A 12912-nucleotide genomic window follows, 5' to 3' on the forward strand; every position below is an offset into this window, starting at 1 on the left:
CCAGATTCTGCCCCAGGTCCTCCTTGATGCAGTCATCCCTCCTCCCTTTGGTGCTCAGCAAACCTTTCACAGCCACCTCACCAGCACTCTTCATTCCCTGGAGAGCCACAAACCACACACAGATGATTATCTGCCTCTCATTACCTGTTTTGCCAGGGTCCCTGCAATCAGAGCAAGGCAAGCCTCCTCTGCATGTGGCAGTACAAGATGCAGAGCAACACACGAGTCTTTTCCAAGGGATTTAAACTGTGCAGATGGGTCTTCAAGCAGTCACTGCACAACAGCAGTGTCCCTCAAATAATCTCTGCCATCCTTATTATTAAACCCTGCACACAGTGCACCCATAGGCCCATGTTTCTCTTAACCTTTATCTGCTTCCCCTACATGTACATCTCTCCCCCTGTTCCCTGTATGGGTGTTGAGCAAGAGAGAGCTGGAGGGGGTGCAGTGTGAAGTGCCCGCAGTGCTGTCACCCACTAGTTTCATTATAGGGACCTGTGAGCTCACCAAGTTCTCAGCAGTCACCAGCACGTAGGAAACGTGGGATGGGGGAGAGGAGAGTGGAACAGCAGAGAGAAGGAAAGGAGGCAGAGACCCCAGCAGTGATGAAGTCATGGTAAATCTGCTCCCCCCCATGCTGAAAAGGGACCTGCTGCACACTGCAGCCCCGACAGAGAGAGGAAGTCAGCCCACACCACAGCATGACTTTCACCAGCGTGCTGCACATCACAGCTCTGCTCCTGATGCAAGGTAAGCGATATGCATTGTCTTAACCCATCTCCCCTTTGCAAGCAGTCCAGCTGGGAGAACTCCATTTCCAGGGTTCCAGCACATCGTGTGCAAGGCAGCTGTGCTGCTGCTGTGTTCTTGGTGACAATGCCAGATTGTCACCCTATTTCCAAAGCACACTGGTGCTGAATTCCAGCTGACTCCTAAACCCAGTATCAATGAGAGTGATTTGCCTCCTAGCAGCTTACTACATACTTGATGTGGCAAAGACCTTAAGTTTGAACAGTGGAGCACTGCTTGCTTTCCATGGCATGGGTATCTGTGTCTGCCTTTGCTCATGTATTGTGCAAAAAGAGGCTACTACAAGAAGCTAGAGCAATTTAGAACGCACTTGCAAAGTACTTGGAAAACTGAAAGCCCTTTAAATATTCAATATCCTTACTCCTACTAGAGGATGTAGCTTATACTCCTTTACTAATCTCCTGTCCTTCATACACAGGAGAGCGAGAGGATAATATTTGACCATGACAAATAGGGAAAGATTTAAGTAAGGAAAGCAGTAAGATGAGTATCTACAGCTCAGGATCCTTGCGGATTTCACTCCTGACTTTTTGCCACACCAAATTTCAGTGTCTAAACAGCAGCAGGACTGGATCTTTAAGGTCCCTTCCAGCCCAAACTATTCTATGATTGTATGAAAGCATTCTATGATATCACATGCTTTGAATACTTCATCACCACTGAATATGTTTAGCAGCAGTAAGTTGCACCAAGTCCACCATGCTCTTTCTGATGGCTAAAATAGCATCCAGAGGCATGAACCGTTCTGCTCAGCTGCATCCTGCAATTCCTAGCAAGAAATTGCTGCCCCTTCTTGCCAAGAAGGTGGATATAGCACAGTACTTGATGTATAGCACAGTTGATATATAACACAGTACTTGATGCCAGACTAATTTTTTCAGGGATCCACACAGCACAAGAACGTTTGTAGCTGGCATGGGAGCATCTCCCATGCCCCAGTGACTGTAGTGTAGTGGGTTACAGTGGCTTGAAGGCACATCAAACTGTCCTCTACAAAAGTGGATTTGCCCTGTGAGTCATGGTCTGAATGAAGCCCTGGTCTCCCATGGAAACTACATATATGCTGGCTCTGGGGGCTGCTTTTCTGTGCTTTAGAAAGGCAAGAAACACCCCCTCTTTTTCTTGTTCAGTCTTGCTGCTCTCACCTCAGAAGGTGTGACTTGAAAGACCCCACACTGCTGTTAGTGACAGGAAACCATCGCTGTAGAAGGGCCCCGTGGAAAACCACAGACAAGGCCCTCTGCTCCCTTACCAACATGCACCTCCTGGCACAGGTCTTCGCAAATGGAACCCATGCAAGAAGCTTTGCCTTTTCTACTGCTCCTCTGCAAATGACCCCCACACAGGACAAGCCCAGAGAAACAAACTGAGACACTAACCCTCGGAAATGGAGGTGGAATCAAGAACAAACAGAAGCCAAAGGCACTGATGAGCCATATGCGATGGTAAATCAGTTACGGCCACTCTAAGTTCCTGTCATGCTTGCACAACTAAAGGGTGAGGCATGGCAACAGATCCTTATGGGGAAATACTGTCTTACAGGGAGACAAATCCTCCCTCTGATTTTAGTGATAAAGAATTCGGTCCAGCAAGGATACCCTATGATAGCTTGATTTTAAAATGGTTTAAGAACATTAAAAGCTTTCCTGAAGCCCAGAAATACTCATTTCCCCAAACTGCAATGCTCATGTACACAGTAAGCACTTGTAGCAAACAGCTACCTGGAAAAGAAAACCAAACCACACAAAACAGGAATGAAAAATATAACCCTCTTCCTGCCTATTTACTTTTCTCTGACCCAGGCACTGCTCTTGGTCATTTCTCCAGGGCAGGCTTTTCTTCCTGGAGAAGGTGATCTATTCCAGGTCATCAAATACTTTCACAAAGTGTATTATGTGGCTTGGAATGTTGACAGGGAAAAACCCACTTTACTGCCCATCTCTAAAATGAACTGGGAGGAGAGAGAATGACATTTCATTTTAGTAATCTATGCCAGGCCAGCTTTGTGGATTCTGCCTTCAGGAAGTTTCAAAACCAGCTCAAAGCAGTTGCAGCCTCACAATGAAAGCCTCCTTTTTCAGAGGTGCTGACCATAGAATCATAGAATGGCTTGGGTTGGAAAGGACCTTAAGATCACCTCGCTCCCACACCCCTACCATGGCCTCACACTAGACCATCGCTGCTCAGTTGCATATGCTTGTAAATCAGGTTTAGCAGTTCCGGAGTAGAGCATGGAATGATGAGTAATAATGTGTTAACATACAGGCAGAATACGCATTAAATGGATCTGCTATCAATTCTTCACTGACTCATGGAATAACATCTAATAACTAAACATGCTTGTGCTAGCAGGTAAAGATCACAAACCTTTGGTGCAAGTCTTACCCAGTGGCTGTGATGACCTGCCTAACGACTATGATTTACTTATAACAGTACAATGATATTGGCAAGAAGAACCTTTACACCCTTGAAAGAAGGAAAGTTGACACAATACCGTGTGTGAAGCTGCTGCTTTACTTCATGTCACAATTCAGTACTTGATTTCCCCCTCCCTTCCTCATCTCTGGCAGGGGATTTTCCAGAAGCTGGAGGTGAAACCGTAACTCTAAAGGAAGGAGAGGACCTGAACCTCCGCTGCACCCTCAGCAGTGACGATGGGTCTGCCCGGCAGTGGTTAAACCCTCATGGGTTTGCCATTTTTCTCAACACCCAGCGGGGTAAGTGTGAAAACCAAGTGCAACACTTTCCACCTGGGGCTGGAGGGTCACTCATAGGGCTTTCCAGCTCCTACCCATGGCCAGTCTGACTCACCTCCTACCCAACACTCGAGATGGTTTTACATTCAGCCCCTTTCTGGCAGGAAGCTGATGAAATGGAAACCCTCACCAGAGTGCTCTGGCACTAGAGCTTTTAGTAATGAACTGTAGTTACCACCAGCACCAAGGCATTATAGCACAAAAACACATTTTTACCTTACAAGAGAGACAGGAATGGACATGCCTGAAAGCCCTGGGTACTCTCCTGCTCATCAGGGAATTTGATGTAGTGCATCGAGGGGAAATGTTTAGGAAACAAGCAGTGATTTCTAGAATGCTCTGATAAAGCCAAAGTTACAATTACTGTGTTCCCTTCCACTCCCTGCACCTTATGTCTCTGTCCATATCTCTCCTGCTGTTGGTCCACAATTAGACACATGATATAACATCCACAAGGACTAGTTTGCAAAGCGTTTGGATCCAAGTCAGGCACACTGAATATATTCCTTTTGCAATACAAAAGAAAACAGTGTGCATTTAGAAAGTGGCCAGACTTTACACTGTGCATAGACATTTTCATTCTGAATTACCCCTGTGGATGCTGGTCACATTGCTTCTCCAATAAACCACTTCACGAATCAGTTCCCCCCAGTCTTATTGTAGCTAAAAATATTACCAGCTACCTACAAGTCTTAGGGTGATATCAAAATCCTTTCATACTTAATCACTACCATAAATTATAGCACTGTTGGGATTTTCTCCCAACTCCACATTTTTAGAAGACCCCAGCTTTAGAATAAAAAGAGCGCTTTTGAGGTCTTTTTCTCCCTAAGGGTTGGTGCACAACCCCAGTTTCAGTTCAATGTAAGGGCAGAAAGTTACACTTTCTGTGCTGTGATTGTGGGAAAAGTCCATGTGACTTAATGCCTGAGGACTCCTATGGGACATCCATGAAGCAAAGCTAGAAGCTGAGAGAGAGAAAGGGGATTGCACAGCAGAATACAGACATCCTAGGAGACACCCTCGTTAAAATCAAGGTGATTAGACTAATATAAGGGAAGCAAACCAGCCAATTATTGAGCGGTTAATAAAGAGGTGCGTGCTGACCACAATGTTCACTTATACAGCACAAAATGCACCCAAAGAGGGAAGTGATTTTTTTCAAGACTAAATAAAGGCTTGGAGAACGAGGAAGGGAAAGCTCCTCCGTTCATGTATCCATGCTCTATATGCAAAGGTCATACTAGTTTTTTGACCACACATCATGTCCTCACCCCACAATGTTTGCTTATATTTATCCATTTACACACGTAAAGAACCCAAATTGCTTTGGATTAAGATCCCCCTGAAAGTAAAAGCAAGAAAGAGAACGGCATATTCCTGTCTGGCATCATACACCCTCCTTTCTTCAGTTTCCTGCTGCCTATGTACTAGTGCAGAACCAGCGAGGAATGCTTCGTGCTGGAGCTGCTCTTTTGTGTCAAATGCTGATGGGTTAAAAAAATGCCAAACAGAAAATGGTCCTCCTTCATTAGTGCTTTGATTATCTGTCTTCCCTTTCTGTACCTACACACACAGCATGCTGGCTTTTATTTTCCTTACAGCTTTAAGAGATCAGAGATACAAACTTATCCATTATTCAAAGGATGAATTATCCATCCAACTGTCTAACATAACAGTGCATGATGAAGGTGTATATAAATGCTTCTACTATGGCATCCCCTTCAAAAGCAAGGACAAGGCTGTTAAGGTATTAGGTAAGTTCTTTCACCCACTTTGTCCCAGCTTCTCAACTCCAGACCTGCTTTTTTGCATGCAATTGCATGGTGCTTTGCACAACATAATCCTGGTCTTAGCTCAGTCCCACCCTCCCAACAATGCTATGTATGCAGCCAGTCATAAAAGCCGGTAGAAAGATGCTCTATAACTGATTCAAATTCTTACTGTTGCAGCTGCTCCTTCTAATCCAGTACTGGAAGTATCCAGAGACACAGAAAGAAGCGTTATACTGTCTTGCTATACCCGAGGATGTAAACCACAGGCCCGGATTACCTGGCTGTTGGACAACGGGATAGAACTCCCTGGTAAGTGTTAAAGGACAAGGGACTGATTACTAACAATTGCTTCTTATCAGTCTTGGGCTTGATTGAAAATGCTGGAGGGTAGAACACCTTCTGAGACCATTGCTCACTCACTGAGTATAACCTGGCCCTGTAGTGCAGGCTGTGAGGAAACCTAGCACTGGATTCTAGTGTTTGTGCAAGGGAGAGGGCACATCTGCTTTGCTCACACTCAGCACAGAGCAGTAACACTTGGCACCAAAATCCCTTGAAAGTCAGGAGTCATTTTCCAGTGGAATAAAGTGAAACCCAAACTCTGGAGGCACAATTTCCAAAGACTGGATATAAAGACGGTTAACAAACCCATTTTAACGATTTCCATGTTGTAAGCGTGCTTTCCATGTTGTAAGCTGCTTTGCTGAGCAGTTCACACACACACCATCAGCCTCTCTCATATTAATCTGCTCCAAGCCACTAGCAGACACAGGAAGAGAGCTCAGGAAACAAGAGCCCACACCACCCTACAACACTGCCCTAGTGAGCGGTCTTCATGCATCTGGGTGGACATACATGAGGAGGAACAAAGCCACCACATAGCTCATAACAACTCATGTGCTATATAAATAGCTGCTCCAAAGGCCATGTTCTAGTAATAGCTACCTTATTAGCTACCTGTAGCAGAGCAGAGAGGAAATGCATGCCTGTATCAAAGCATGAGGAAAACACCCATAAATGTGAGCTCTTTCATATAGTAACCAGCTCTTAATCGTATTTTGCATCATCAAGCAACCTATTCAAAGCTTAACCTATAGTCTTCCCCCACACCCCCATATGGCTCATTTTAACTAATAACTCTAGAAAATAGCAGAGAAGTGTGTCGGCTTGAATATAGCTAGAAATCAAGACTAAGGAATAAACCCAGGTTGCCAGATGCACAGGCACTAATACAACTGCATAAAGCCCTATGCTTAAAGGAATTGCATTAAGGGGAAACAGTGCAGCTGGTAAGTGAGCCACATAAAAGCCAGGGCAGAAAGCTATCTGTGATTACAGGGGAAAAGGCACTCTGGAGCAGTGCATGGGGCTTGGAAAAGCAAGTACTAAAGTCCTGCATGTGTTTGGGAAAAGCTGAGCTGTGTGATACTAAGGTCTTGGGGGAACACCAGCCACGAAGTTATGAAGAGCTCAGGGAAGCAATGTCACCTCTAAGGTTTTTACATGAATTTTTGCCAGTGTTCTTCTAAAAACATGAGTTTCCTTAAACTTGAAACCCCCTCAGTTCTGGCCTGACAAAGTATGTTTTTTGTAAGATCACAACTCAGACACAAGATGCCTCCCAGAACACACAAAGCCAATCGTGCTTTTCTCCACTTCTATGAACAAAAACCTACACTTACCTTTATCTTTGCCTTGTAGCACTAACCCAGTCAACTGTTACAGCAAACCATACCAGGGGAACTACCCATCCTAAATCACTGCTTCTCAGACCTTCTGTGTGTACCTTTCCCTTTTGAGGATGTCTGAATACCAATCCCATCATCCCATACCCAGCTTTAGTCACTTACTGCAAATATTTATATTAGTCACTAAATAGCTAATACACCTTAATTACTGGTAGCTTCTCGGTTCCACCAGGGCTCAGCAGGGGCAACCCAGCTGTAATTACTGAGCTGTTGCTGGCAAAGATTCTTTCCTTCCTAACAAAATCACTTTTGAGCTCTTACATGACCCTGCTGGGGGTGGGGAAAAGGGTTGAGAAGTACCAGGTTATGGGATACAGCAAATTACCTGTAAAGGCTAAGTTGGAAAGAAGGAATTTCTTTCATTTATAAAGTTAAAGTTATCAATAAAGTTACCTATTACCAAGGGTAACAGATCAGGAGAAATCATCAGTTTGTTTCCAGAGAACCTCTACATTACGAACAGAAAAACTCCCAGGCACTTTGTGTTGGTCAATATGCACAAATATTGCACAACTGCTTTTTGTGTTTGGGGTAACAAACGCACGGCTCTTAAGACACGTATTTAATGCTTTTGAATATCCCGTATTAGAGCCAGAACTTTGCTAGATCTCAGTTACGCTGGAAAACGGCAGGTCCTTGCTCTGAGGCTCCTCACAGGCCATGCATGGCTGTGGCACACAGCAGAGCCATTCATCCCATTCAAGAAGGGCCAAAAGTTGGTGTTTGATGTCTGGACATTGCAGTGCAGGTGATTTTCCCCATGTTAGTTATGAAACCCTGCAGAGGCAGTGAGGTCTGCACTTAAACAGTGATGAGGCAAAAAAACATGACCTTGCTGCCTTTGGGTCCCCATGTAATCCATTTACACAATAAACCACTTGTGCCCAGTAATCAGGTGCTGCTTTAGCACAGCAAAGTAATGCAGATTGTGCCTGGAAGGTGTTTCTTTCAATTGCTCTTGACTAGAAAGCACTTAAATGTTTTCTTCCAATGGGTATATAGGTGACACTAAGCACAAGTTAGAAGCTGATGGGAAGAAATGGACCACAACCAGCACACTGACAGTCCTTGCCTATGGGCCCAATTCAACAGCCAGCTGCATTATTCACCACCAAGCACTAAGAGAAGAGAAGCTGATGGCATCTTTCCAGTTTGAGGACCTTGCTAGGACAGGTACTGCAGGCTCCTTCAGCAGTCTTTATCCCATTTTACCACTTTGAGGTGGTGAAAGTTATGCAGATTCACATGCAAAGCTGAAGCCCAAAGTCTAATGCCCATGTGTGGAATCTATTTTCATACCGGGGCAAAAGAAGAATTCCAAACTAAGGTCTGGGGGCTTTAACTACCACATAGGGTAAATACTGTAAATTAACAGTAACTGAAGCTGCTTGTCTAATAATTCTCAGACTAGAGTTTACTTTCTGCCTGTTTACTCATCTTTAGGATGGATCTTCTAATTATTACTTCCTTCTTCCTTAGATTGCTTCATTCAACAAGTACTTATAAAGTGCTCTGAAAGTTGTGCTTTTGTTGGGTTTTTTCAGTGGCAAAACCAAATCCGGCACCATCTAACCCAGAGGTGGATACAAGTGTCTCTGAGAATGAGCAAACTACAGGTAGGCTTTAGCTGCCTGACCTCTTCTTAATTCATGCTCAGGTCTTCCCTTGTTTCATAGTGTTAAATACATTCAGAGGACAGGGAAGCTGAAGGTGGGAGGGTAGGACTGGGAGTCTAACCACTGATCAAATGGAGAACCCAAACAGCCCAGAGCATAGAGCATACAGGGCAGGTTTCATTTTTGTCATGGTTTAAGCACCAGTTTGTCGTGGTTTCAAGCATCAGTTCAATGGCAAAGCGTGTCTTCTGAGATTTGTCTTGTGTTTGGGTAAGCTCCTTTAGGATCCGAACAACCAACCATCTCTTCTGCAGTACCAGAGGATCCACTAGTTCCCAGCTCGGCAGCAATACCAACCCAGCAAACCCTCCAACCAGACGTCACATCTACTTGTAAGTTTGTTCTTAAGTTACATCAAGTTAACAAACCAGGACAGAAATGCTACCAAGAACAGCGTTACATTCGTCATTACAAACAAGCACATAACATAAACCACAGCATTTCTTGCTTGTGCAAGGAGAACTCGGTTTTATGAAAGCAAAGTCTCTGCTGCTAGATGCAGAACAGCAGCAGTAGCCAAATGGGCCACTATTGCAGCATGGTGTGACCAGGCTGGGATTTCGCTGGACGGCTGCACTAGATGGCACTGTGCAACAACGGTTCAGGTAGCAGCCAGTGAGCTGTTGTTTCCAGCAGAAGAATTAGGAGCTCCACTGCCCAAATCGCTTGGCCAAAACCCACCAAGGTGGACGCTGTGTGTGACAGGCCCTGCAGAGAAAATCAATTGGTTGTGTTAGAACTGCAAGAACTCTGTGGTTGTGCTACATCAGTGGTTACAAGCACTAGAGAATGGCCACAGTCTGATCAACAGATCATACATACGTTGGTAAACGTACTTAGAAAGGGAGCTTGAATGCTTCAACAGGTCTTGAGAAGGATGAAAATCTCTTATGATTGTAAACTTTTGGTAGACACAGCCCACGTTATCACTTTAGTTTCACAAATCAAGTTCAATTACACCAGGATGTGTTGTCTGTGTGTAAGGAAGGCAGAGCTCACCTCTGTGTTTGTGCAGGGTCTGAGGTTGCACCAGCTGCAGCACGAAAGGAAGAGTTGGCTGGTTCATCGAGTTTCCATGTCCCCAGTGGTATGACTTCACATCGTCAGGCATGGGTGGTGGTGGCAAAGGATGGGGTGACTGCACCACTGGAAGCTATGAAGTCAGTAAAAGAGTAGTCAGAGATATGAATACCAAAAATCAATTTAAATCTACTTTAAGGCAAAGGATATATGCTCATTCCTGGTTTTGCAAGCAAGAGAACAAACTGATGGGCAGGAAAACCCCCCAAATGACCAAAGAGTCAGAGCTCAGCTTTGCTTTACTTTGGCTGTAAATGGAAACCGTGGAGTTCAACAACGTGTAAGAGACTGAGGATTTTCTGTTCATAAAGCTTAGGTGGTCTTCAGATGAAAACAAAACACGGTAGTAAGGAAGTGAGCACAGAGCTTTGAGACAGAGACTCCAAAAGTCCCTTCCTGTTGCAGTACCAGGAGCCCTGGACTTCAAAGCTCTAGGGAAAATATGCATTTCTTAAGCATCCCTTTGCCTCTTGAAGAAATACTGTTCTCCGTTCTATTCCCCCAGGGACTGAAACAGCAGTCAGTGGCAATGTCACGGAAGAGGAAGTTTCCAGGACGGGAGCCCCGCTACCAAGTGGAAATGTAACTGTGATTTTCACCATCACCTCTGGTATGAACTCTTCATGATAGCTTCCAAACATGCAATGAGCTGTCTTACACCAACCTGGTTCTCTCTGACCACGTATCCACCTCCAAACCTTTTGTCAATACACTAGGGTAACGCTGGCTTGCAATACTGGGGAGAGACCCTGGAAACATCACTGTTTTTAATCAGATAGAAAAAGCATGAACCCACTTATTTCAGTCAAGTTTTCTTATTCATACAGGAAGAAATAATTTGTCTCACATCCTAAAACTTAAGTCAAAAAAGGTGATTTCTGCTCTCGTACCATGTTCATCTGGCCTCGTCCAGGATATAACTTAATTACCAGAGACTCACAGGAAGCTATTTAACAACACAGATACCTTCCTCTCTTACAGACAAAGATGTGAAATCTGAAGGCATGGAAAAGAAAGAGACAAATCTCTTGCTGCCCATCTTGGTGGCTGCTCTGATTTTTGTGCTGCTCATCATTGTCCTGCTTTTTGTGAGGAAGCTGAAGAAAGCTCATGGAGTGTGGAAGAGAGGTGGGTGATGGCCCTGTGCAAGTGACTGCTGCTTCATTCAGCAGGGCTGGAGAGCTGAGGAGACTATCGCAGCTCCTCCAGCCACTGGTTAGATGTCCTTCTCCCATAGACAGTGACCACAAATTAGACAGTAACCATGACTTACTGCAAACAACTGTTGAAGAGTCCCTGTAACTGATGGTCTCAGGCCACTGACACGAGGTGTCACAAAAAAAACCCATGAAATTGTTGTTTTCAGTATGTTTCTTAGATGGTCAACAGGATTGAAGCCCCGTTTTTATAACTAGTCTCTCGGATTCTCTGTGCTCAATGCAGACAGCGAGCAATGGTCATGGAAAAATCTCACTATCTTAATTACATTTGTTTTCTGTGCAGAAAATGATGTTTCAGACCAGACTCTGGAGAGTTATAAATCCAAATCTAATGAAGACAGTCCAGGCCATGAGAAGAATGGACACGGTAAAGAGCTTTAACTGATGTAAACGAATTCCTGTTAGAGCCTGGCTACGGAACATATAAAAGAATACACACACAAGACATTTAAACCGCTTCTAGTACAAAGTAGCGCCTTGAGTATCATGTAATCTGCAGTAGACCACCTCATGCTTCCCAGTCTTCACTGTGATGGATGCCCTGACAATGTCTAGAGATGCATTTCATCTTGTATTGCTCTATAACACTAACTCATATATATTTCAAGCAGGTACACCATCCCCTCTTTACAAAATCAGTAATAAAGGTGTGTTTAACTTTCAGGTGTCAATCAGAAGTCCAACACACAATATGTAACAGCAGGACATGTGGAAACAATGCAGAAGAATCCCAGAGACAAAACCATTGCAATAAGTGAGAAACTGTTTGGATGTGGAAAGGAAACAAATGTATAGCAATAGTAAATCTGTACAATGTGCAGAAACACCAGTGTTTCCTGATCTTCATATTACAGCCTTCAAGTATCAATATGATCTCAAGGAGCAGAACTACAAACAGCTACCCTCAACCCAAAAGCCACCTAAGACTGCTTTCCTTTAAACAGTGGGGCAGGTAGATAGGACTGCTGGTCCTAGAAACCCATTAGCAATGAAGACAGTGATTTATCTGTAGTCCTCAAAGGACTTAAATAACTACTGCCAGAACCAGAGCTCATCAGTCTTGTCTCAGATGCTACCAGCAGTGAGGGTCTTGGCAAAGGAACATGCAGGTATTCCAAGGACTGCAGGACATTAAGACATTCATGTAATTCTGCAAGCATGGGACTGAACAGGAAACCCTGGGAGCTGCAGACCTACTGGGACTTCTATTATCTTATTCTCACCCCAAACCTGGAGATCCAGCTCTATTTAACCAAGGAGGAAAGCATCCTGATGTCCAAAGAGTTAAAAACCCCAAGGTTGCTCCTCCGTGCTAGAACTCCTGCTTTGGTTTCTCACCTGTACAATGATAGCATCACTGTGCTATGCCAGACTGCAGCAGCACTAGTCTGCAAGGGGCTCTGAAACCAGAACATCTGGGTACTACACTTGTACTCACTCCCACATCACCTACATTTCCAGGAGTATCACTGAGACTATGGAAGTTTTCAAACATGGGTTATCAAACGTGGAGCTGATATTACATACGGGACTCCCCAGATCCAGGGACAAAGTCACTTGCTTGCCAGCAGGCAATCTAGGAGAATCAATGAGACTTTACATCCACGGAGCCCCTCTATGCCATCACTGGGAACCTTTTCTATGTGGGAAAGATAAAACTGAACTCCTAAAATAAAGAGAATTTACATTACAGCAGACAGCTGCATTTCTTTTTCGCGCTAGAGAAGATTACTCCTCACTGTAAGCAAGAAGCTGAACACCGGTTTTGGACACCGAATTAAATACATGCCCTTGAAGTGGCTGCTATTATATATGATATAATAAATCTCATATCGCTTTAAAGTGGC

The 12912-nt window shown here is 44.3% G+C and overlaps 1 protein-coding gene across 4 annotated transcripts; it reads left to right on the forward strand.

Moving 5' to 3' along the window:
- Window positions 1–428: 428 nt before the first annotated feature.
- CRTAM (cytotoxic and regulatory T cell molecule) lies at window positions 429–12858 on the forward strand. 4 transcript variants are annotated; one of them, XM_065697066.1, is made up of 11 exons: window positions 429–750; window positions 3381–3527; window positions 5171–5323; window positions 5519–5650; window positions 8092–8262; window positions 8634–8705; window positions 8981–9097; window positions 10351–10455; window positions 10827–10973; window positions 11349–11432; window positions 11730–12858. In XM_065697066.1, the coding sequence occupies exons 1-11, from the start codon at window positions 702–704 to the stop codon at window positions 11858–11860; spliced, it is 1308 nt and encodes a 435-aa protein (XP_065553138.1). In that variant the 5' UTR covers window positions 429–701; the 3' UTR covers window positions 11861–12858. The 4 variants fall into 4 exon arrangements, with proteins under 4 accessions (XP_065553138.1, XP_065553139.1, XP_065553140.1 ...); XM_065697067.1 differs by having other exon boundaries at window positions 9020–9097; XM_065697068.1 differs by having other exon boundaries at window positions 9026–9097.
- The last annotated feature ends 54 nt before the right edge of the window (window positions 12859–12912 follow it).

The sequence above is a fragment of the Lathamus discolor genome, chromosome 17, assembly GCF_037157495.1.
Source record: "Lathamus discolor isolate bLatDis1 chromosome 17, bLatDis1.hap1, whole genome shotgun sequence".
Taxonomy (NCBI): Eukaryota; Metazoa; Chordata; class Aves; order Psittaciformes; family Psittacidae; genus Lathamus; species Lathamus discolor.

Excerpts from the sequence above, each read along its gene's own strand:
- CRTAM (XM_065697066.1), top strand. The coding sequence starts at position 702 with ATGACTTTCACCAGCGTGCTGCACATCACAGCTCTGCTCCTGATGCAA. Across the intron at positions 5,324-5,518 it reads CAAGGCTGTTAAGGTATTAG|CTGCTCCTTCTAATCCAGTA; the intron begins GTAAGTTCTTTC and ends TTACTGTTGCAG. Across the intron at positions 9,098-10,350 it reads ACCAGACGTCACATCTACTT|GGACTGAAACAGCAGTCAGT; the intron begins GTAAGTTTGTTC and ends CTATTCCCCCAG.